Genomic DNA, 26,936 nt, shown 5'->3' on the forward strand with positions numbered 1-26,936 from the left:
GATGACCAGCCAATGCCGGCCGTGGAAAACATAGGATTCTTCTCAGCATATTCGAGCTGCGATATGAAATTCCCAGCCGCCCACACATCAGGGAGATAATGGTGCCAAAACTGTCTGAAGAGGTAAAGACAAGCAGAGTGTGCGCGATGTCAGTCCTCGGTTTAACGGCGCAGTGGACTGATGATCCACGGGCAGATGAGGAGTTCGTTCGTCAATGCCAAATACTTTCTTTATTTTGTTTGTTTGTTTACAATATGGACACTCTGCAATAATTTAAAAGTTTATTTTATTCCAAACAGAAGTGTTTATTTATTATTCCAAAAGCTCGAGACAGTGCCAATAGTTCAGTGATATTTTGTTAAATTACAATGTGGAGACTCTGCAATAATTTAACAGAAGTGCTTATTTTTCACTTGAAATTTTTTTTGTGTTCATTTTTATTAAGATTTTATTTTTTATCGGCAGAGAATAAAATAAAACCTGTCTTCCAATTCATTGCATTTGTGTGTGTGTGTGTGTGCGTGGTAGAAGTATCGGTTTTTGTACTCTGTATCGGCAAGTTCTCAGATCCAAGTATCGGTATCGTATCGGTTTGTAAAAATTGGTATCGTTGCATCCCTAGACTGCGGTTAAATGACCAAGATGGGATTTGTAGGGAACCTTGCAGATGTACAGGTTTACTCCAAGGTTCCCAAAATGCCATTCATCACTTCTCTGGGGAACTACAAATAATCTTTTATAGGAAGAACTCATACTGTGCTGTAATTCGCTTGTGGCCATTGCCTGACATAAAATTCAAAGCCACCCTAAATTGAAAGCGAAATCCTAATTTATTTATCAAGTTATAAAACCATCACATCAACCACATTATGCCCCTTGGAGATTCTTGACTTTCCAGTCTCCAGTATAGTGGTATTACCTTTCCCTGAATGAGAACAGTAAACGACTCTCTTAACCTTTATGTGTAAATCAGAATCAGCAAATGACCTTTAACTGTTAAACCGATATGAGCTTCATTCATCTGTTTGTTAGTTTGTTTTTTACTAAAATGGTTTGCCACACTACTTAGCAGTTCATAACAGCATCATCCATTTGGGAGAAAGTACCGACAGAAGCGGAGTGTTTTTAAATTCCACTGGGATATTTCTGGCGTACAGGATGGAAGAACGTGAGCTGGCTCTAATCTCTGTAGGTTTCTGGAGATACATTTTAGTCATTCTGTGCAACAGTGCAGCACATTGTTGCTTATTATTGTTTTAAATTATGTATTCAGTGTTAGTGACTATGAGTATAGTTTTTAATGCACACTCTGCCTAATGCATACTAATGCTCTTTGGGAAAACCATGCTGATCTTTGATTACTTTTACTTGAATGACTCCGGCTGGAAAATACTGCACACTGCTCCTTCCATAGATTGAAAATATGCTGTTTTAGATATTTATGTGAGACACTTTCAATTGAGTTTGAGGGGTTTAATGAATCAGTACTTTTCAGTGCAGAGAGGTCTATTAACACCTAGTGAGTGAAAGTAGAGTGACTGAAGAAGACATGAAATGCATCATGGGAATCCCCCGGCAGCCTACACCTATTGCAGCATAACTAAAAGAGGATTCAGGGTCACCTGGTCCAGCCCTAACTATATGCTCTAGCAAAAAGGAAAGTTTAAAGCCTAATCTTAAAAGTAGAGATAGTGTCTGTCTCCTGAATCCAAAGAAGGAAGAAGGAAGCTTTCAAATCACAACAAAAGTCGCCTCAAGGCGCTTCATGATACAGAGAAAAACCCAACAATCATATGACCCCCTATGAGCAAGCACTTTGGCGACAGTGGGAAGGAAAAACTCCCTTTTAACAGGAAGAAACCTCCAGCAGAACCAGGCTCAGGGAGGGGCGGGGCCATCTGCTGTGATTGGTTGGGGTGAGAGAAGGAAGACAGGATAAAGACATGCTGTGGAAGAGAGACAGAGATTAATAACAGATATGATTCAATGCAGAGAGGTCTGTTAATACATAGTGAGTGAGAAAGGTGACTGGAAAGGAAAAACTCGATGCATCATGGGAATCCCCGCAGCCTACGTCTATTGCAGCATAACTAAGGGAGGATTCAGGGTCACCTGGTCCAGCCCTAACTATATGCTTTAGCAAAAAGGAAAGTTTGAAGCCTAATCTTAAAAGTAGAGATAGTGTCTGTCTCCTGAATCCAAACTGGAAGCTGGTTCCAGAGAAGAGGGGCCTGAAAACTTACAGATTATCATGCTTCAGAAACAGAAACAGAGGGAGACTGACAAATGGATGGCAGTGAGGATGATGGATGGCATATTTATTTATCTACAGAAGGATTAAAGTGAATGAAAAATGTAGCTCATATACTAGCAAAACAACTGGTTAAACCTTGTTTATTTGGTCAACCGAGTGATTCAGATGTTAATCTGAAAGTGCTGCTGAAGTATGCATTCAGTTCAGCTCAATTCAATAAATCCCAACAACAGTTGCCTCAAGTTGCGAGGTATTACTGTAAGGTAATACCTTACAAGCCTCCAGTCCAGGCCTGATTTTTTTAAACCTTGTTTGTATGTGAGGAGAATGATTTTAAATTCAATTCTGGGTTAACAGGGAGCCAATAAGAAGAACCAGTATAAGAGAAATATGCTCTCTCTTTCTGGTCCCTGACAGGACTGTTGCTGAAGCATTTCAGATCAAATGAAAGCTTTACAGGGAGCTTTTAGGAAAGCCTGGTAATAATCACTTACAATAGTCCAACCTAAAAGAGAAAAATGTATGCTCCATCCATCCATCCATCCATTTCCACTTACCAAATTCAGGGTTACTTGAATTCAGTTACTACAGGGGTAGAGGCAGAGCACACCCAAGATAGCCTGTTGCAGGTGTCCCAAAGGAAGCGTGAATAATGTGGTCTCAGCAACTTGACTGTTTTACTAAATCGAACATGGCAAGAGTTCCCCTATTTATCATTAAAGCTTTCACTACTAATGTGCATAGTCTATATTAAAAGTTACTTACATCACACATGGTGACCAAGTTGTTTACAAGAGAAGCTAATCTGCTATGATGAAAGTTTATCTGCTAATGCTAGCTCGTGTCCCACAATTTCGGCAGCTGTTAACTGATCTCACAGCAGTGAAAGCACAGTCAGCGGCTTGTCTACAAAGCTAATCTCCCATCAGTGTCAGCTTGACAAGCTCCATGCACTCTTTAAGGGACCCAAGTCCATGAGAATGCCTGTCAGATAGCTACAGTCAAGTCAAACATGTTGTGGAGTAGAAACATGAAAAGAAAAGTGCAAATACCTCTACTTTAATAAAATTACGTTCCAGCCCTGCACTACTATGCCCAAAATAGTAAACATGGTAACAAGGCCAAAAACCTGGTTTGTTGTTTGTGATGTGTAACCTTTTTATCGTGCTTATATAAGCTTGTGGTACAGCCTCAGAGCTACAAGCATGGCTTTAGCCTCATTCACTGGTGTTTTAATGCCGTGAGTGCTGATGTTTTACATAACCCACAGACAGTTGTACCTGAGCTGTAGTTCTCAGTGTCACATCCTGTACAGTAAAAAGAAAGAAGCTATTTTTATATCGTTGGTTTTTTTTTTTTGTAAATCTGGGATGAATGTGTAAAAAAAAAAAAAAAGCCTAGTCCATCAAATGTGTCATCACACTGCTCAGGTAGTCAGTCATCGCTCAGCAGTGTCACTCTTCCATGCTGTCATCTCTGCTTCCAGTCTGGTGGTGGGGAAGCTGCTACACAGTTGTAATGGTGCTGGGATGAGCTGTCTGTGACCTACTTTTGCTGTCTTCTCGTTAAATTGTTAATAGATCCTGAGTGCAGCATGGAGTCTCTCTAGGGAGCCTGAGCTGCAAAAAGAACCAAAAATAGCCCCCCACACACCACCGAGGTAATTTATTTATTTTACCAATTGCCAGGTCTTATGAAATCAGTCACTGAGAGAAAACATACATAAGCATCACATGAGGAAGGAGTGACGGAAACAACAAATCTTTAGAAGCTGCTACTGCAGAAATAAATGTAAGCTTCTGCTGACACTGAAACCAACCCGCTAAATAGGGCTGCCACGATTAGTCGACTAGTCCCGATTACGTCGACTATCAAAACCGTCGACGACTGATTTAATAGTCGACGCGTCGTTTGAAGCTTTGTAAGATCACAAAAGACGCAGGAATAAGTAGTAGGATTTAAGAGTGTAATAACGGACTGAAACAGAAGATGGCAGCACTGCATGTACAAGGATGCCAGCTGCCGTTAAACCCCGAAGAAGAAGAAGCTGTGTCCAGTGTTGCCAACTTAGCGACTTTGTCGCTATATTTAGCGAGTTTTCAGACCCCCTAGCGACTTTTTTCCAAGAAAAGTCGCTAAAAAAAGACGTGAAAGCGCATATCGCTTTTACTCTCAACAAGCAGCGGGTGCTGTAACGCAGTCAGTTCTTCTTTTACTCTTATGCTGTTTTGTGGATCAGGTTTAAAACTACTTATAAACACACACACACACACACAAAGTAACTCCACCAGAGTGCCTATTTCGGGTCACTTTGCCGGTCCAAGCCTGGATTAAGGAGCAGGGTTGGAATTGTGACATTACAAAAAACAATAATTGCTAAAAGAAATTTAATTCGTAGTTCTAAATAAATTCTAAATGCATTTAGAACGTTTTTTGCTCACTTTATGTCTCGTCCACGATGTTATTTCTCTCTCCAGCAGCGTAGGTTACAATTACATTAGCATGACCAATTATGCAAATTAGGTGATGACGTCATTTAGCGACTTCTAGCGACTTTTAGGACAACCAATAGCGATTTTCCTTACTGAGGAGTTGGCAACACTGGCTGTGTCCCAGAATTCATAGCGCAGCCCAGCTCAGTTTCCAACAATGGCGGCAGCTAGTTAGTTTTAGTATTACTCTTATTATTCTTTCTGGGTCACAAAATAAACGTTTAACATATTTTCAGGCGAGAATGTAGCTGTGTAAACCTCAAATATCTGCTCAGTTTATCAAGACACCACATATTTTCAAAAGCGCTCCGACGTTTTCGGAGACGTCTGTTAGCCACTAGCTCGATAGCTAGCCGGGGGCTAGGCTCACTAGCCGGACTCCCGGCAAATGGTTTTCAAACCCACCGCTGTCTTTCGCTACTCAGGTTAAACATGATATATAAGTCACTTAGATAACTTAAAAATGTTATTGTTTGGCTTTTTTCAGTATTTTATTTGTTCCTGAGTAAATCGGTTTGGCTGAGATTAAAGTTATAGTTTTTACACAGCTGAATAAACGTCAAGCAGACAGCTGATTATCAGAAGTGTGAGATGCTCGAGAATATACTCCGGTGTCCTGTTATATTTTAGATAGCAAGGAGTTTATTAAACTTCACCGAAACAATCTGCAAATTTCATTAAAATTTAATAAACTATCATCTTGTCTTTATTTTTAGTTAGCACATACCTGAAACACTTAAAGCTGTAAGCTAATGATAGTTATATAAGAGCAGATGCTGCTGGTGCAATAAGCTGTAGTTTTACGTCCAATGGATGATGATCTGATTAGTCGACTAATCACAAAATTAATCGGTGACTAGTCGACTATCAAAATAATCGTTTGTGGCAGCCCTACCGCTAAAGAGCAAATTCTGGATAGACTCTATCTGTATTCTTGCAATGTGGACCAAACAAAGAGAACTTGATGATAAAAGAGTTTTATTAAACTTAATTCACTTCATTATTTTTAGAGAAATAATGTTTTAGGTCGTTAGCCACAAACACACAAAACAAAAGAAAGGAAAACAAACAAACAAAAACAAGAATTGTATGACCATTGAAAGGCTTTGATCATTTAAAAACTGCCAAACTTTTTAATAAAACTCTTCACTTTAAGTACACGTGTTTCCTTGCACTCCGTGTAGGATGACATGTGGGTCATTTCTCACATATTTCCTGCTCGGCTATCTCAAATTTGCATGAAAATTTTATGGTCCCAAGTTTTAACACATGCAGTGAGTGCTCTGAAATTTTAGCTTCATATATCAAATACTTTGAAAGATACTGAAAGTGGTCAAAGTTTCCTTATGGTACTCTTATTATATCAAAAATCAAATCAAAATGTATTTATATAGCACATATTAAAACAACAGTGTTGACCATAGTGCTTCACAGTCCATAAAAGCATGATACAATTAAAACAAACAATAAAAGAGGACAACAAACAATAGGTAACAACACAACAAGCTAGACCAGCCAACTAGACAGAATCAAAAGCCAAAGTAAAAAAATATTGTTGTTTTAGAACGACCTTTTCCAAGATTTTGGAAATAAAAGGGAGTTTGGAGATCGGCCTGTAGTTAGTGAGAGCATTAGGGTCAAGATTTTTCTTTTTCATAATAGGTTGCACAACAGCATGCTTAAAGACAGACGGTACACAACCTGATGACAATGATGCATTCAGCAGAGATAAGATACAAGGACCAATAACATGTAAAGCTTCCTTAAAGAAACGAGAAGGAAGAATATCATACCAGAGATTTTGAGATGATCAATTATATCTTTTAAAGCAGAATAAGACACTGGCTCAAACTGTTGAAAGACAGTCAAGCATTCAGAGGCTGGAACTGGGTCTAAAACTGATGATGAATGAGATGGATGAGAAGCCCTTAAAGCTGAGATCTTTCCAGAAAAATGCTTTAAGAATTTATCACAAAGAGCAGGGGAAGCATCCCTATAAGTGGTAGTGCAAGGGTTTATCACAGAGTTAAAAGTATTAAAGAGGGCTCGGGGGTTGTGGCTATTAGTCATAATAATGCTAGACAAAAAGGCAGATTTGGCAGCTTTAACAGACTTTTGATACTTAGATAAACAAGTATGTAGGATGTCCAGAGAACTCAGAGCAGAAAATATTCTAAAAATCTGATGATGGTGCGACCCGGGTTTTAAAATGGAACAATAAGCACATATTAAATGATTTTCTGAATTATAATTAGAGTACCATCTGGTTTTATTTGGACAATCTAAAGATATTTTTGTTTTTGTGATACAACTTGTTATATTTGCTCAGTCCAGCATGACAGCTGATAATGGCATTTTCTTCAAATATGTGATTAATTATGTCACATCAAAAATAGTCTACATACTTTATTTTATAGTATTCTCTAATTCAACTATGTACCATTCAGAAATGGTCAGTAATTATTATTTTTTTTGTAGTTTGAATTTGTATGATTGTTTGTTCAAATATGTGAATTTGGAGGGGTGCTGGATTTTATTCATTTTATTTGAACTAGTCAATATTTTGACATGTTTTGATGTATCTGTCCCAGATCACATCATGATTGTGATTAATTCTGATGGTAAGAAAGACCAGTGATACAGGAGCTCAAAGGATGAGAAAATTAATAATTTCTGGTGTTTATCGAGCTCTGTTTGTTGCCAGTCAACCATGATAGGCATAGTGGCACACACTGTACACTGCACAGGAGGAGATCATCATTAGCAATATAATTATCATCACTGCAATCCATTTGTCAAGCTCCCTCTGTTTCTGGCATATGGGACTGGAAGCCTGCAACAGTCGTGGATCCTCCTCTGGGACGATGCAAGCTAAAAAAGAAATGTACATAAGCTGCATATAATCTGCTCAAACACCAACCAGTAACACAAACTTAGGTTTAGTTTAGCTATTGGCACCAGAACGTGTACGTGGTCTGCTCTCATCCAGCTTCCTGCCCTGACTCCCCAAATTTGTCTTTACATTTGTGCTGCAGGGCCAAAGAATGACAAGACCTCAGAGTAAATCCAGATAATAAAGTGCAGAATCAATCAGTTCAATTATGTTTTAACAGCTAATGCTACTAATTGACCTGGTAGTTCAGCTTTCCATACTACATTGTGCCAAACTACCAAATATCTCTTTGCTCAGTGTCCACAAGTTTCAATTCAATTCAATTCAATTTTATTTATATAGCGCCAAATCACAACAAAAGTCGCCTCAAGGCGCTTCATAGATACAGAGAAAAGCCCAACAATCATATGACCCCCTATGAGCAAGCACTTTGGCGACAGTGGGAAGGAAAAACTCCCTTTTAACAGGAAGAAACCTCCGGCAGAACCAGGCTCAGGGAGGGGCGGCCATCTGCTGTGATTGGTTGGGGTGAGAGAAGGAAGACAGGATAAAAGACATGCTGTGGAAGATAAGTTTGGGTCAGTACTCTTACCAAGATAGTTCCAAACGCCAGATCTGAATGAGGGTGGGGGAGGTTCAATTTGCCATGTTGCAACGAGCTTAGCTTCTGTCTTGCTAGCTTGCGCTGCGCTCAGTGGATCTGCGCTCGACAGTGCAGCCTAGGCGGAGTAGTCGAACGCAGATCCACTGAGCGCTCAACACAGACAGCATCGTCAGAAGAAAAGTTGATAAAATAAATTTAAAAATGTTGTATTGTTCGATACATATGCGTACCGAACCGAAAGCACTGTATCGAACGGTTCAATATCGATACGAGTATCGTTGCACCCCTAATATATATTTGTGTGTGTGTGTGTGTGCATATCAAATATTCAAATCTTCTTTAAAGTACATTGCAAAGTGTTTCCTATTGTAGAATATAAATTGCTAAGAAGTTTTCTTTTCTTTTTTCTTTTTCTAATTATATACAACAAACATGTCTGTGGTACCTGCTCCTTTGGCAGGTTTAATAATCATGATAGCAGGCATCTCAGCTTGGTGTCACATCTGTTCCTTAAAATGTCAAGGTCACAGCTGTCAAGTGTGAACATTAATGGAAAGTGGACAGCTGCAGGAGGTTAGATGTGCTTTAATGATAAAAAAAAATATGCGAGGAGGGATATTTGATCATGTCTTGTAGAGTTAATTACAAAATATGGAAATACTACAGAGCTAGAATGCAGTAGAAACAGTAGAAGTGCTGTGTAGAATAACAACAGAACTTAAGATCAAGCTAGTCTTTCTTTCTGTTTGGCTTCAAAGGAGCCTGACTTCTTAGAATCTTTTAATCGGTCTTGAGCAATACTTCTCCAGGCTTTATGAATGTTTGTTAATAATGAATTAATTCTGAATTATGAATGTTCAAGCTTTTTCTTTGGAAATTGGCTGCTTGTACACATATTTTCAGTCCAGTCCTTGTACCTGAAAATTCTTAGAGGAATATCTTTTTTCTATTTTTTGTTTTGTTTTAGCAACATAACATTGAGTTGTTGTTATGAATGATGAATGATGATGTTATAATGATTGTTATGAATCATTCAAGTATAAAAATGTCACCTACCTCAAGGGATGAACCAGTGCTGTATTTAAACATCAAAGACAGCTTAGCAAAGAAAACAATTGAAATTTTATCTTTATGCAGTAGCAAAACAACTGGTGTCACAAAAACGCACCATAACCAAACAGAAAACACACAATGGAAGGTTTGTACTCCCTAGACGCCACACCTCAACTTTACTGTCAGGGAACCAAAGGTGAACATGCAAGCAGTGGAGATAGCAAAGGTAGATGAGTTTAAATACCTGGGTAAGGACTAGGACTATATCATACCATTCACGGTGTAATGTTGGGCAACGATAAGAAAATGAAATATGGCGATAGAATATGGGTAAAACGCGCATGCGCAGTGCCTTTGTTTACATACGCACATGGCGGCGACGCAGAATGAGAAGAGCAAAAGTGGATCGTTGAATGAAACGGATGAACCAGAACTGGTTTGTAAAAATGCTGCAACTTCAGTGGTGTGGAACTGGTTTGGCTTTTGTCCGTCAGATACACAACAAAGCACTATTTTTGGTAGAGCATGCTAGCGGGCCGTCGTTATTACCGTGTTGTTTGGAAAATACGGCACACTTAAAATCAATCCTTCTTTTCTGAAAGTCGACAGAGCCCCTTATAATCCCGTGTGCCTTATGTATGAATTCTGGTTGTGTTTACTGACCTGGAAACGATTTTATGTGCACGGCGCTCGAAAATCTGTCAAATGTTTCAGTACGACTTTGCTGAGCAACCGCTTGATGGATTGTCGGAGCATTACGGCTATCGTAGGCGGAGCCTCGCGGAGTGATACGTACTGTGCTTCAACATAATATTACCGTATTGTGTGTGTATAACCTGTTTTTAAGTTGTGTGGATATTATACATGGTTATGCTGAGGATATGTCGGCCAGTTTCCACTGGAAATGCCTTTTGGTTAAACTGTCAGCAAGGAGTTTGCATTTGCACTGTTACATTTTAATATAACTTTAATGCACATAAAAAACAGCTGCTTGTTTAAGTGAAAATACATTGATGTCAGTCTTGGCATACAGTTTGATCTCATCTATGTAGAGTAGATAGCTGATGGTTACTCCACTCCTGAATCTATATTCTGTGGTGTGAATAAGGCACAGTGGAACCACAGATCATCACTTAGAGCCATTTCATTGAAATCACATCACACCACAACCCCTGAGTCCCCGTGTTTTTAACTTGACGGGCGTGATTAAGGATGCTGCACCGCAGACCGCGCCCCACCACATACCTCCATCGCCCGATTGAGGTCGGGGAGCCATCCGGCCGAACCTACTCTCCCGCCACAAGTGGGAGAGGGAATCAGCACAGACCATTGGCGTCTCCGGGCCCCGGCAAAGCGACGGGGAGGTGCGAGTGCAGGTGGCGATGCTGGTTTGGAGGTCGGCCGCATGGCAGGTGGACGCGGCACGGCCAGAACAGTCGTGAGCCCCAGCTCACAGGTGGCCAGCCGCCTGGACATGCAACACAAACACATTTCTGCCAAATGACAAGGCTGCTTCCTCAACTGAACTAAGGACACAAGTGATGAGAGTCAAACCTAAGTAGGGATGGGTATCAAAAGCCGGTTCTTGTTGAGAACTGGTTCCCACTGTTTCAATTCCTTGGAATTGTTTGCCATTTTTACAAACGATTCCCTTATTGATTCCAGTCGCCCCGAATGACGTCACCACGCTGCGAAGCGTCATTTACCTGGCAGGAAACAAACGCTCAAAAGTTTGGTTACACTTTACGAGAACGGATGACAACAGGGCAACTTGCAATACTTGCAAAGTAGATATTTCATTTAAGGGAGGAAACACTACGAACATGCAAAAGCATTTGCTCACAAAACACACGATGACCTTAAATGAATGTCGTGTTTTAAATTCCGCTCCGGACTCGTGAATCTCAACCCAGCAGCAGCGGTAAAGTTTGCACGTCCTCTCCCGTTAATGCGGCAGGTAAATCATCAACTAACAGTGCATATTATGTTAGCGCGATCTGACTTATTACAAAACCTGCCATTACTGTGCATTTAGGTGACCATGATGAGAGAGACAGACAGAGTCTGGCTCAGATGCTGGCAGTTCTCGCTGCAGTCTACCGTAGCGTCTCCTTTCAGGCAGGATAGACGAATGTCACCGAGCAGAGACTCAGTTTGTGGTCAAAGGCTTGCAGCCGTTTGCCACAGCTGATGATTTTCAGTAAGTGAATGTGTTTAATTGTAGGCAGGGACATTACTGGATATTCTTGTGTAATTGCTGCAGAATAATTTATGTTATACTTTGTTATTGCTACAGAAGAATATTTATTTTATTATTTTACATTTACAGTTTTTTTCCCCGGGGACCCTGTGACACCCCATTGAAGAGCCGTAGGCTGTGGATCTCTTAAGATCTCACTGTTGGGTTTGTAAGGCCATGTTACTCCTAAATTTCTATCTTGTTCAAAGAGAAGATATAAAACAAAGTTCTAAGCTAATCGACCTTAGTGTTCTCCTTTTTAAAAAAGAATCGAATCGTTAAACAGAATCGAAACTGGAATCGGAATCGTGAAAATCTTATCAATACCCATCCCTAAACCTAAGTAAACACTGGGATGGGCCGTGACAAACAACTCATATGAAAGTCACTCGTTGCTCCCTAAAGTCATCTAATGACATAGACTGCAGGCTTGTTCTGAAATTGAAGAGATGAAACCTCTGCTGAAGAAGTGAAACGGAACAGAGAATCAAATAGTGCAGAAAAATGTGGTAATGTGTAAAGAGTGTGCACATTAGCAGTTCAGCCGTCATGTAAGCTGTGAAAAATGGAAGACTGTTAAGGGAAGAATGGAGTGGGCATGTTGGAGAAAAGAACGCTGTCCTCCTTTAAAGGAAAACATTTTAGTTATATGTCATGAACTAATAAGGCTAAACATACTTTGTTGCCATAGCTTGCAGCTAAAATACACCTGGTGATGATGCAGGAGTTGCTATGATAATGATATATACAGCTCGTTCAGTCTCCGTTTTTAAACTCAAAATGAGTTTTTGAGACAAAGACAAAAATAATCTCAGTCAAAGTAACCACACACACACACACACACACACACACACACACACACACACACACACACACACGTGTGTGCATCAATATTGTGCTCCATCTTCACATTGTGTTGAAACAATTGCTCAACTCTTATTGTCATTCTCCTCCTGGATCTCAGCTCTGGCTGAATGCTCGCTTGTGGTGGGTGGAGGTGTGATGTATGGCACCATCACTTCATGGCACTGCCTCCTGCCCTCTTGAATAACAGACCACAATCAACCAACTGACAGTAAGCATGATGCCAGGAATCCCAGGAGATTTCTGCATGTAAACAGAAAAACAGATGGCCAAGTTGCCAAACAAGTTTATCTTCTACTTGCTCTCCCGATGGCATAAGGGGACTCTGGGGGGAGATATTTGGCTTTATCTAGGAGTCCAGGCAGCAGAGCTACAGAAACCCTCTATACACATTAAATATTCTATTATATTCTCATAAAAGTGCTCTATTAGGTTGAAGTCAGGACTCTGTGCAGGCCAGTCAAGTTCTTCCACACCAACCTCTTCATCCATGTCTTTATGGACCTGGCTTTGTGCACCGGTGTGCAGTCATGTTGGAACGGGGAGGGGCCATCTCCAAACTGTTCCCCCAAAGCTGGGAGCATGGAATTGTCCAAAATGTCTTGTTATCCTGAAGCATTAACAGTTCCTTTCATTCGAACTAAGGGGATGAGCCTAGCTCCTGAAAAACAACCCCACACCACAATCACCCCTACACCAAACTTTACATTTAATTCAATTCAGTTCAATTTTATTTATATAGCGCCAAATCACAACAAAAGTCGCCTCAAGGCGCTTCATAGATACAGAGAAAAACCCAACAATCATATGACCCCCTATGAGCAGCACTTTGGCGACAGTGGGAAGGAAAAACTCCCTTTTAACAGGAAGAAACCTCCGGCAGAACCAGGCTCAGGGAGGGGCGGGGCCATCTGCTGCGACCGGTTGGGGTGAGAGAAGGAAGACAGGATAAAGACATGCTGTGGAAGAGAGACAGAGGTTAATAACAGATATGATTCAATGCAATTTAGTACAAAGCATCAGACCAGTACCGTTCTCCTGGCAACCACCAAAACCACCAAGACTTGGCAATCTGAGTGACAGAAGGAGAAGCATGATTTGTTACTTCATGGGCTATAGAGCAATAGAGAACACGTCTCTACTCCTCAGTGGCGGTGTGGTTTACACCACTGCATCTGATGCTTTGCATTGCTCTGGGTGATGTAAGGCTTGGATGCAGCTGCTTGACCATGGAAACCAATCCCATGAAGCTCTCTACACACTGTTGTTGAGCTAATCTGGAGGCCACATGAAATTTGGAGGTTTGTAGCGATCGACTCTGCAGAAACTTGGCGACCTTTGTGCGTCTCAGCGTTTTCTGAGCCCGATCTGTGATTTTGCATGGCTGTGGCTGAATTTCTGTCATTCCCACTTACTTTCACTTTGTTATAATAACACTAACAGCTGACTGTGGAATATTTAGTAGTGAAGACATTTCACGACTGGACAAGTAACATCCTATCACTGTCACGGTTGACACTGGCCAACCGTGGGGATGTGAGGAAGGAGGACCCAGGCGTGGAGCTCTGAATGCAAACAGTGCATTTATTTACAGTGAAAATGGAAAATAATAAATTCTCAGTGCGCTCCCGACTCCCGTGATATGTCCTCTTCCCAGTGTCAGTGTTCCTTGTCCCCGCTCCTCAGTGTCTGAGCACCCCGTGCTCGCTGAGCTCTCGTTTCCACACTTCTCCTGGGGAGATAACGAACAGGCAGCTGTAAGACACACACAATGCAGCAGACTAACCGTACTGACTGGACGAGAGACTAACGTGAAGTCACGCAATGATCCAGCGTCGGAGAGAGCTCCACCACAATCTTAAGTAGCTCCTCCTACGGGGCTTCATCAGCTGTGTGATGGTCTTCAGGTGTGGTCAACCACCTGGCAGGGCCACACCTACCAGGCCTGAAGGCGCCTGTAAACAGGTGCTCCGAGACACACCCAGACACACACATACCTGCAAGCAGGGAGAACGAGGGACAGCAACACCAAAAACACATATTCAATTCAATTCAATTTTATTTATATAGCGCCAAATCACAACAAAAGTCGCCTCAAGGCGCTTCATAGATACAGAGAAAAACCCAACAATCATATGACCCCCTATGAGCAGCACTTTGGCGACAGTGGGAAGGAAAAACTCCCTTTTAACAGGAAGAAACCTCCGGCAGAACCAGGCTCAGGGAGGGGCGGGGCCATCTGCTGCGACATATAATGTAATACACGTCCATAACTGCTCAGGGACCCCAGGTCGCTCAGATCCAGGTCCCTGACAGTCACAGTACCAGGCTGCAATTCACTGAGCTACTGAATTCAGTGATTTACACGGGTGGGTGAATACTTTTGGCCATATTGTGTATTTATCAAGAAAGAGGAACTCTGATGGCACTAAACTAAAATGATACTTAATACTTTATATAATTATACACAGTCGCAGTCCGTGCACGTCAACATCAAGCATAAAAAATAAGACATGCCTTTTTTGTAACATTAAGTATTGGCATGATTAACAGTAAACTGCATGTTGCAGTACTTTTTATACTTTGTAATAAATATTTATTAACAATCCTACCACTTTTTTGTATGCACATCAGCTCAGGACCCAGACTAGAGCAGCCAATGATTGAGCCGCTAACCTTTGACCTGTTCTAGTGCTTGAGCCACAGCCACCCCAACTAAATGGCACGAAACCAAAGGTCCATGTGAAGGAAACTCTCTTAGAAAAGCAGAAGTTGTGAATGTGAAGCGAGTCTCAGCTCACACTGTAAGCCTGGATGCAGTCTTGCTGTGGGCGAACGGCATCATCAGAGAACTCTGAGGACCTGCAGGAGCAGGTAGAGCAAACTTGTCTCTGCTGCAGAAACATGGATTATAGATCAGCTTCTCACATCCTGGCTCGCCTCACAAAGAACCACACCTCTGCTTTCAATTGTTTTATGTGTTGCTCACATCTGTGTGACTATAGCAGATGCTGGTTTTGGTCCAGGAAACGATCAGATTGGTGCTTGGGGGAATGAACAACATATTTTGGGTTGAAGGCAGGTTTACATGTCGCGTCTCAGGCTGGTGTTAATTGTAACTTTTAATTGCTCGTTCTTTCTCTTCTCATTTTTGCAGAGACAAGCATCTGGCCCAATGACCGGAAACAGCAAAGCATCTGTCCAAGGTATTTTTAAAGCGAATTTAAATAATGTGAAGTTTTCACCAAAGATTAGATTGTTTAAAAGACAATCAAGCATAAATCTTTACACACTAAAGTGACCTCAACACCACAATCACAAGCTAAATGTCTCATATATTCTCTACTTCTGAGTGGTTTAATTTAAAGCATACGTGTTTTTAAAGCACATTATAGGTTTTATATTATCCACAGCTGTGAACATGGTGGAAAAGATCTACAGTAAAATAAACTCATTTTTTGTATTTAAGCACAGTTCTTGAGTAAATGTACCCACACTAGAGTTCAAGTGTTTGGGCATTTTTGCATATTTAATTTTAAGATATATTCTGCTTTAAACCATCAAGTTAAACAACAAACTGAGAGACAAAAACAAACAAACACAACCTCATAAATAGTTTTTTATCAAGGCGGAAATTAGATACAGACACCAAGACAGTTTTCGCACCAGCTTGTGCACATGTTAGTGTCACAATCTGGCTGAAGCAGACTGTATGGAGTGAGGAGGAGGAAGTCCTCACAACCACTAGCACTTTATAGCCTCTGTAGAAATTATCCACATATCTCACTTATCTTAACTGCACTACTGTATAGTTCTGTGTAAATAATCATTCTGTACATATGATAATTTTTAATCCTACAACTGTTTATAACTTGCATAGTTCACATTTCTGTATAGTTTTTTATTTCATATTTATATCCTGTTCATAGCCTGTACATACTTATAGTTATAGAATATTCACAACATACTTCATACCGTGTACATTATAACATACCATAATAGACCCATTTCTGTAATATACTTACATATCTATATTATTGCTAATATATATTGTAATATATCTATATCATGGCTAAAGCACTTCTGGATGGATGCAAACTGCATTTCGTTGCCCTGTACCTGTGCATGTGCAATGACAATAAAGTTGAATTCTATTCTATTCTATTTTAAGTCCTGACATCCGAAAGAACAAAACTTGAGCTTGACAAAAAACGAGCCATTTATTCAAGGCCGGTGAAACAATACAAAACAAAAGGGCAAGGGTGAAACTAAACTATAACCTAAACTGGGTGATCTAACGATAACACAAAAAAACTGGAACATGAAGACATGACATAAATACACGAAATCCCTGGAAACATGGATGTAGTAACAAGCACACATAGCAGTGTGAAAACTCAGAGACTAAATACACACAGGAGGTGATCAGGGGAAGTGAAACTAAATACACTGAACATAGAACGCCAGACCTCTTCAAAATAAAACAGGAAACATAACAGGACGCAGACATGACACACGGACTGTTGAGGGACACGTACATTATGAATACAGAGGGGAAAAGGGGACTGGGGATGAGACACGGACATAACTAAGCACTGGGGGGAAACACGTGACAGAAGGAATGGGTCACAAGTGGAAAACATGTAAACAAGAGGAGCAGACGGGAGAGAAAGGCATCAATGAACCACATGAAGGGCGACTTAAACACAGGGGGTGAAGACAGAAGGGGAATCTAATAAACAATGAACTATAACTGGGCGACCTTAAACATAGACCATCAAAATAAAACTCAAAGCTCTGGGTCAAACGAACCAGGAGCGTTACAGTTAGTTACAGAGCTGAAGCTGAGCATCTTAATATGGGAGCGTATCGGGACCCCTGGCCTCTGATCCACCCTCTAAACAGTCGTTTTTGGTAATGCTGCTATGGCTTCATTTTTCATCCCCGGAGGTTTTCACAAAAAATATTATTTTACCTGTATTTATAAAAATAAAAAATGTACATCCATAACAGATTCTATTTTTTAGATTTAGGGACCACTGTTCTTATCAAAGTTATTTCTGTCAGTTTACAAAATAAGCCTTTATATTGCCTTAAAATTATCCCTTAAATAAAGCCAGTCAGCAGTTTTCTGACAAACTTGAACAGTTCACTGGATTTTAAGTGACTCAATTTGACTCTCAGACACAATTGTGTTTGTTTATGTAATTACTGTAAAAAAAAAACCCTATTGTTTATATTCACATTTCACAATGATACAACTTGGCAAAAACATAATTGTTTGCTGCCATATCTGACATCTTTAAACAATAAGAAAGTGTTACAACCAGTTTTCTTAAATAAATTAATTAATAAATACAAATATATATATTTTAAATCCTCATATTTTAAGGATTATTATTGTGAAAGTTCATGCTGATAAAATTAAATCTAACATTGCACAAGTGTGCTCCAGTATACCTGTCGTGCTTTTCTTGTTTAATTTGAATAGTTGATTTCAGTTTGTTTCTTCAGTGTTTATCTGAAACAACACAGCAGTTCTTTCTAGCATGGCAGTGACTTACTTTGTAAACTGGGCCATGGTGTTGTTGGCATGATAAACTAATTCTAATCCCTTGAGTTATAAACAGCAAAATTGGACTGTGAATACTCGGCAGAATCCTTTGAAATTCATAAATGGTGCTAAGTGCAGAACTATCATCCTGGCAAAATGATAGTGTGGAAGAACAAAAGACTGCTTCTAATGAACCTCACGGCTTTTTTAAAGACCTGAGCTCAGGTGAGAAAAGACTTGCAGGATTATCAGTCGCTAACTAAGCTTTAAAAAGATATCCTGTCAGGAATATGCATTCAGCAGCTGTTCGATCACGGAGAAGGTGTCATAAATCTTGTAAGTAAATCTAAGTAAGTCGTTGTAGTCTGCACATTTTCTGAATTCAATTTCACGGCACTCACTGAACGTAATCTCCTCCACCGCTCGAAGGTAACATTCTTCTCACACAATCAGTGTAGCAGGTTAATAGCAGCCAAACAGTCCCATAGTTCATTCAGCACAGAAGGACTGGATGTTATTTCCCCGTCTCTGGGGCTGCTGATAACCCCGTAAAGACCCCGTGTTGAAATGGATTTTTGTCTCAACCTTTGGGATGATGAAGTGTGTTGCAGCTCTGGCTCGGTCCAAAGGGGGACGTGACAGCAGTGATCAGCAGGAATTTGAGGACACTAAACTGAATTTGACACGTGTGAATTGCATTCTTGTGACATTTGCCCGTTTTGGTCTTTCCTTCTAAGAAGAGGTGGTAAGCTGTGCGCCCTTGAATTCTATGCAGGAAAGAAAAGGCACTTACAAAATGAATAATGCTCAACACACGACAATATCAGGAATCACAAATCCAAAGATGACGTGTTGCATATATTGTATAGAAACCTCCTTCACATAGATGGAGCCATACAACTGCTGTCATTTCCCTGTTTGCTTGTTTTGGCAGAGCCGCTCCAATGCCTCTATTCTCACCGCTAACATTCTTTTAATCCATTCATATAAATTACATGCCATGTTTCAGCTTCAGAAAAAGGGAAATCAAAAAAGCAATTTCTCACTGTAGCAGTTTATATTTGTCAGCGAGCCTCTATTCTGGGACCTTCCTGCTCTTCCATGTGCGTATGTGGACAGTGGCGTGAAAGAGGCCCAGAGAACAGCAGCAAAACCTGAAGTCAAACATGGCGGCCCATTGTGTGGGGCTTGTGGGACGAGGCTATATCTCTTAAAAATACAGAACATAATAACAAATTTACTTTACAACATTCATGGACTGTACCATTTAATATACTCAGAATTCTAAGCACAGTGTTGGGAAGGTTACTTTTAAAATGTATCCCATTACAGATTACATGCCCTAAAATGTATTCTGTAACGTATTCCGTTACGTTACTCAATGAGAGTAACGTATTCTGAATACTTTGGATTACTTAATATATTATCATGCTGTTTACAACTACATGAATGTACTATTGCTGTGATTTATTACTGTTACTGAAGGTCCGCGGCTCCGAACCGTAGTAAAGGGACCTCTGACTAATACGGTGGGTTCTGTGTCGGCTCGTAGCTGAAAACTAGCTTTACTTTGTTGTCTGGGTCAACTTTGCTAGCAGAGACAGAGAGAGGCGTTGAAAGGCTGCTCCAACAGAACTTATTGTTTTTGGAGGAAAACACGAACACGGTGTACAGTCGAGTCTTAATAGCTTACTTACAGCTGGGCTCGTCAGGCACTCTTTTTGGCTGCAGTGGTTATTATTATATTTACATGCTTCCAGCTCCCGTTTTTGCTCGATGACAGCTCGTACTTTTCCTTTTTCTCCCTCCCTCGCTCACAGACACATAACGTGTATGGCAGTCCATTCTCCCTGCAGCACGGACTACACTGCCCATGATGCTACATTCTTTAGAGCTATACCTGTAGCATTCTGCCTATTAGCTTAGCACAACAACAACAAGAGGGCCTCTCTCACCCAGGAAACACACAGAGAGAGAGAGTCGCCCTGTAACCATGGCAACCGTAACGTTGCCACCTGGAACAACAGAACGTAGCTGTCAAACAAAACCCAAACAGGCCTGACCCGCCACAATATGAAACAGGGAAGTACCGCCGTGTAATCCATTTATTTCAACAAAGTAACTGTATTCTAAATACCACCTTTTTAAACGGTAACTGTAACGGAATACAGTTACTCATATTTTGTATTTTAAATACGTAACGGCGGTACATGTATTCCGTTACTCCCCAACACTGTCTAAGCAACACTTAAACATATGGGAATTGTTATCTTTTATTTCTTAATTTAAACTTTTTTTTTCTTTTCTGACTCCAGCAGATAAAGATAAATATCCAGAAACAAAGTTACTGCCAAACACCACAGTGCCTTGCAGTCTGGGATAATTCACATTTCCCTGTTTCAAGATTATAGATGTTTTCAATGTTTGTTTCACTGGTCCTTCACTAATCATTGTCCATATACTCTGAGGTTGCTGTAATATATATGTAAATGATCTGCAGCAATGATTTACAGATGGGATTCATTCATTGGTTCAGCAGTATGACATACATATGACCTAAAGCCTGATGTGCTTTTAAACGTTTCTTTGTAGTGTAAAGGGAACGAGCCATGTGGAGCAGGTGTGACTATAAAGAGTGATGGTGTGTAACAGAGAGAGATGTGTGTGTGTGGCTTCTGCAGTTATGAAATATAAAGTTGTTTTTCACTGTCATCCAAGGGCTCCAAGGTCAACAAAAGGTACCATCTAAGCGTAAGTAGGCCATTTGGAAAAAATCACCTTTCATGCAAGAGTGCACAACCACGCACGGAGCACTGTACTGCATGAAAACTGTAATGCTCGAATAAACAACTGACCTTTTAAAAAAGTGAATGAATGAGCATGATGTTTCCTGGTGGTTTTTTTATTGCAGTGAGAACTGAAGAGATATCCTGTAAAACTTTTCACATGTTCTGTGATCAAGCAGCCAGATGCACTTCTGTCTTCTGTTTATCCCTGTTTGGGCACTTCATCTTTGTTGCTTTGAAGCTATTAATCAGAAGCTTGTTTCTTAATTAAGTACAGTGCATCTCATTCCCTTCACACACAGCAGCCGGAGGCTTGAGGGAGTTTTGGGTTCTGGCTTAAAGAACGAGAATCGTCTCTGCTGTGCTGTGAAGAGCACGTTCCCCGTTTGCTTCTTTTGTCAGTTTGTGAGCTTCTGCTCTGTCCTTTTACTGAATGTCAGCCATCTGTAATGACATTTACATCTAACAAGAAAGAGGTCACTTCTGCAGCACGGCAACAGAGCAGTAAAAATCGACTGCAAAACCTTTACTAAATGTTTTCTTTCTGTGTTTATAAACCGCCATTTATACTGTTGTGTTTGTGTCCAATAACGGCTCGTTTAATGGCTTCCCCATCCCCAGAGTTTACCAGTCTCTGTGAATCTGTAAAACATTAGGCTTCCCTCAGCTGTCGAGGATCTTCCAGCCTGACGAGGATAAAAGTTAGGCTCATGAAGCTGGCGGATCAGTGTAAAATAATGGTTTGAAATATTCTGTCTCATCAAGTGTGAAGCTGTAGTTTGTTTTAATATGCAATTATTGTGACATTAAATACAAAGAAAAAATATAACATAAGTAGAAGCTGTATTCATGCATATGTTCCAAGAAGCGGCTTTACGTTGCTCTCTGTGTCAGGAGTAGAGGTTAGCCAAGTTTGTCAAACTAACCAGCTAGTCTTCATCTCAAAAAACTTTTATGAAAATTTACATATTTTTGTAAAACCAAAAGTTTACAATATACGGAGCCCCGCAGGGGACATGGGAGAAAAAAAATGAAGACAGACTTTTGCGAGATCTCGCAAAACAAACTCGGGATCTCGCAAAAGTTTTAGCCGCATTCTTCGGAAGCCGCTAGCTTGAAGCTGACCGGGAGGTCGAGGCACGATGTGCCGGGAAAGCGGTGTTCCTCCCGGCTGTAGTAGGTCTCGACCTCCCGTTAGCTTCGAGCTAGTGGGTGTCAGATCTCCGAAAACGTCGGAGCACTTTTGCAAATGTGACGTCTTGTAAACCGAGCAGGTATCTGACGTTTACACAACTACATTCACGCCTCAAAATATCTTAAAAGTGTATTTTGTGACCCAGAAAGAGTAATTACAACTAAGTAGCTGCCGCCATTGTTGGAATTCAACTTTTGCAAGATCTCGCAAAAGCTTTGTTCTTTTGTTTTGCGAGAAACTCGGCATCTCGCAAAAACAAACTCGGGATCTCGCAAAAGTTTTGCGAGATCCCGAGTTTGTTTTGCGAGATCTCGCAAAAGTCCGTCTTAATTTTTTTTTCTCCCATGTCCCCTGCGGGGCTCCGTAACAATACCTGTGACAACTAGGAATAAAAAACAGCCCTGGTTGCTGAATGTTCTGTTTCACAGGATAAAACAGAAACTTAGCGTTTTGGACACCAGGAGTAAGAAATATCGAGACTCCCAGTTCATGACATGTGGACACTTGTAAAGGTTTTCTTTGCCAAAACACATAAAAAGTCATTTGGCATCAAATATTTTTCAGAGCACAGGTTTACCAGGTAATTTTGAAGCTTGAACCCATCCTGTGAAAGTGAGACAAATTAGTGAGTGAAAACAAACCCCCAAACTTCCTTAACTTGGATGAGTTTACATCCTAATTATTGACAGGAATTACAAACTTGCAGCTCACCAACAGTATTTGACCCTCTGGGATGAAGTGTGTTGGTGATTATATGTTACAAGCCTCAGGGGGGCAGTAGTGAGTCCTTTATAGTTTGATGCACTGTATTCAGATGACGTCACATTACTAGAGGTTCATTTTGCTCAGAAGACTGAACAGGTCATCCATTGGTTGGAAAGTTGGTGGTTCAGTTCTTGGTTGTGGCCTGTTGAGGAAAAGCTGGATCGTCAGACCCCAGCTTGTCGGTCTGGTGACTCAAACAGGCTCTCATCAGCATAAATCACTTCGCCAACCCCAATGTTACGGTTAACAGGTGGATTTTCCCATTAGAGGGCAGCTAGCCAAACAGCGAACACCCACTTATTGCTAAAGAGACAGAGAGTGAAAGTGGACAGAATAGATTGTGCCTTGAGATAAATCTTTCAGGAACTTTTGATATGTTTATGAACTCCCCTCTTGAAAGTCCTGCTGTCCTCTCACATTTCCATGTCTCCTCTCTCCCCAGAAGAAAAGAAGAACAATCTCCCCCCGGATTTCGACATCGACATGGACGCCCCGGAGACGGCGAAGGCTGCTGTGACCATCCAGTCACAGTTCAGGAAATTCCAGAAAAAGAAGCAGGATGTGAAGTCGTAGAGTGGCATCTCTTAGCCTCGTCTTCAGCCGACGTGGGCCCGGTCATGCATGTCAATTAAACTGCATCATTATGAACTGGAAAGGGAGGGTGAAGGTGGAGGTAGAAGGGTGCGGTGAAATTGTACCTTTGTGAAAGTCTGTGCATAATGAATAACTTTACTATATACAAAATGTTGCATTATTACTTTCTTGGTGTATTTAGATAATAATATAATTTTGCTATTTCTTTTTTACTTCAGTGACACTTTACAGTGTGGTTTCACGCTCACTGCACACCCACATAAACAGGAAGCTGGCAGGTCTTCTCATGTAATGTTAAACAGCGATCTTTGATTGATGCTAGAATCTGGGTCACAGGACCAGCAGAAGAGTTGGGCTCCACTGGAGGCCTGTTATTGGCTTCTTCCTGTGGCTGAGCAGAGTGATTCCATACTGTTACCTGTGTCTTTAACATCCAATCAGTTTAGTTTAAATGTGTTCACATGTCAGAGAGCTCCTCTCCAACACACTCTTTCCCCTCTCAGTTGTATCTTTGTTGAGACTGCAGATGTTGTGATTGTGGTTCTTTGTTGTGGTTCCAGTGCGATTCTTCATTGTTAGATTGGCTCACGTGTATTGTACAAGCACACACATGCATGCATGAAAGCTCACACATGCATACCCACTTCTACAGAGAAATAAATAAAGACAACAGAAAGGAGTGATTTTTTTCTTTTTTTGAGTATTTCTTTCCTTGCTACAGAATTCGTGCAGCCCGTGCAGCAGGTCACATGCTTCAACATCTGTGATTTAAAAAGAACGTTGAAAAAGCTGATAGTGAAGCATTCATGTGCAAAGCTGCAAGATTATATGAAGACTTTAGTGATGATTGTGAAAGTGGTTATATGCACACACAATGTACTTTGTGTGCTGCGGTTAAAAGTCTATTTTCATCGATCACAGTGCTACACAAATATTGCAGTAGTTAACTTTTTGCTAGTTTATACAAGCTGGGATCAAAAGGTTCTAATGATTGACCTTGAAAAGAGGTTTTAAGTGATTCATGAATGTCGTTGATTTCTCATCCAATATCCTTTTGTCCTTGTGGACCTGTGCCTTTAACTTTTGAGGCGATCGTGGCTCAAGAGTTGGGAGTTCGTCTTGTAATCGGAAGGATGCCGGTTCGAGCCCCGGCTCGGACAGTCTGTGTGTCCTTTGGCAAGACACTTCACCTACCGCCTACTGGTGGTGGCCAGAAGGGCCGATGGCGCGATATGGCAGCCTCGCTTCTGTCAGTCTGCCCCAGGGCAGCTGTGGCTACAACTGTAGCTGCCTCCACCAGTGTGTGACTGGGTGTGTTACGCGCTTTGGGGTCCCTAGCGGGGACTAGTAAAAGCGCTATACAAATACAGGCCATTTAACTTGATTTACATTTTTGGTAATGTGGACAAAAGAGTTGCACTAACTAAACTGTTAAATATTTTGAATTTAAATATTTTTTTAAAGCAGCTTAAAAGTACAACTTTGTCAGTTTTCTCAAACATAGATTTCTCCATCATTCTGTGGCCTGGCTGGGCCCCTTCCGGGGGGTGGGGTGCCCTCAAGCCTCTGGGCCTGAAGCTTGGTCCTCTCTGGCACAGCTGGCTGCCGGCAGAGCCCGTGGGCACGCCACTGCAACCCCCTCTGGCCTCTGCTCCGTAGCTGCTGGGTGACCTCTCGTTTGGGGCTCTACTCAGCTCTTCCCAGGAGGGTGGCACGGTTCCCCCCCTTTTGGTGGTCCTCCTCGGGTCCTCGTACTCTGGGGCCTCTGGATATCTGGGGCCTGGATCTCCTCCATACCTGCTTCATACCCTGGGGGACGGGGCTATGGCTCCCCACAGTCCCTAGCAGATCGTTACATGGAGAAACCTTTGGAATACAAGCGTGCTGATCCACACGGGTGTTCACAGACGTGGACTACACCTTTCTTGGCTGCTGCCTCAAAGCACATTGTGCGCTGTCTATCTTGCGTGCTGCACAATATCGTTTAATATTTAGTATCTACTGTTATCTACTGCTAGCTAGTTTTTGTTTGCTTTCTCTTCTGTTTTTTTTTTCTCCATACAGATGATCCAGGTGTTTTGTTTGTTTTTCTTTCTTTCTTCCCCCCTTTCTCACCGTCTCTTCTCCCCTCTGGTTTTCTTTCTCTCCCTCTCTTTCTTTCATTCTTTCTCCCTGTCCTATCCCCCAGTCATGTCTGTCCCGTTTGTAGCATCCGAAAATAAAATAAATACATAATTATAATAAAGGTCAATCAAATGGACCAATATGGCAAGGCCATGATGATCCACTTGGTAAAATAAATCCACTTGGCATCTTTCTTGGCCTTAAGACAACAATTCTGATGGCTAAAGATCCGAACGGGACACAGAAAAAAAAAAAGATTTCTCCATCATTCTAGTAGCAGATGTTTGGCTTCTAGAAAACAAAATCATGAATTAATTAAAACTGGAAAAACAAATCAGGAGATCCAATTAAATTTTTATTTTCTATTGTCACAAACAGTGTCCAGGAGCATAAAATCTAAGCAATGCAGACCCGCATCAGAAATGAGCTCCTGGGGCTTGTTGATGTGACAGGATTCAGTATGTGTGCTGATGAGAAGCGGGAATGTCTCCACTTGGCTCTAAAAACACCTTGGCAGCATGGCAGACCACAAATGCTGAGCCACGTTTTCCTATTTTTGCCCTGCGGTGCTACTCATTACTAATTTGTTACCATGGAAACACTGAGTTATAATGCAGGCAGACTTTTCAAGTTTAAATTTGTGTCGTTTCAGAGCAACAATATCACACGGCGTTAAACACAGTGCTGCATCTCATCAAAAAGCACAGCTGCTGACCACAGTGTTCAGTAACAGAACCTCAGTGGAGTGGAAGATGTGAAATTCTAATTTAAACCTGTTTCCTAGTAGATATATTTGGTATTATTTCACAGTAAAATCATTCGTAATGGAAGCTGAGAATATTAAACCAACGGTTTTATCAGGAAGTAATGACACGTTTGTTATGCTGTGTATTATGTTATGCACAGTCTTTTCAGAAACTGTCCAGGCATCCTGCTGCACAGTGTATGATCTGTAACATTCATTTGAAACATTTGCCACATTCCCACAAGTAAACTCAAGCTATAATGACAAACTAAAGTGAAGTTTTCTTTTTTCTTTAGTGTCTTTATGATGTGCAAACCTGGATATGGGCAGATTTTCCCTTTCTTCTTAGCATATTGTGTAAAGTAACTTCAGACTGGAAGGGAAGCATCTGTGATGACGTGTCTTCTCTGTGTGGCTTTGTGCCTTTGGCCCTGAGTTTTTCATCACCTCCCTGATCGATAACCTGGCAGCCGGCTTCAGAAAGAGTCCTGATAGTGCCAAACTTCTTCCATTTTACATTTCTTGAGTGCTCATAGCAGCCCTTGCACAAATTAAGATTTCAGCAAAGTTTTATTATGTAGGCATTTTTCCCAACATGCAGTGTTTAAATTGGGATTTTATTTACATGTATGCATGTGTGTCCCAGCTAAGTATGAGTTGGGCACACGTGGGCTCCACTCACATTCTTGACACATCTTAAAGACCTCACTAGAATTTCGATGACCACAGCAAAGCTATGAATACATCTGTAAGCAGTGTTGGTCAACTTACTTG

At 41.0% G+C, this 26,936-nt stretch overlaps 1 protein-coding gene across 2 annotated transcripts in view; it reads left to right on the plus strand.

Annotated features, from left to right (window-relative positions):
- Nucleotides 1-23,972, plus strand: part of pcp4a (Purkinje cell protein 4a) — a 33,366-nt gene extending 9,394 nt beyond the window's left edge. Inside the window, exons 2-4 of one of the 2 annotated variants that reach the window (XM_087846763.1) lie at nucleotides 15,557-15,605; nucleotides 20,672-20,704; nucleotides 23,142-23,972. In XM_087846763.1, the coding sequence (XP_087702889.1) occupies nucleotides 15,557-15,605; nucleotides 20,672-20,704; nucleotides 23,142-23,272 (213 nt within the window). In that variant the 3' untranslated portion in view covers nucleotides 23,273-23,972. The remainder of the gene's footprint in view (nucleotides 1-15,556; nucleotides 15,606-20,671; nucleotides 20,705-23,141) is intronic. The other variant, XR_015719686.1, reaches the window with a different exon arrangement.
- Nucleotides 23,973-26,936: the final 2,964 nt, after the last annotated feature.

Source organism: Neolamprologus brichardi, chromosome 10 (genome assembly GCF_056152115.1).
Source record: "Neolamprologus brichardi isolate AB-2024 chromosome 10, ASM5615211v1, whole genome shotgun sequence".
NCBI classification, from domain to species: domain Eukaryota; kingdom Metazoa; phylum Chordata; class Actinopteri; order Cichliformes; family Cichlidae; genus Neolamprologus; species Neolamprologus brichardi.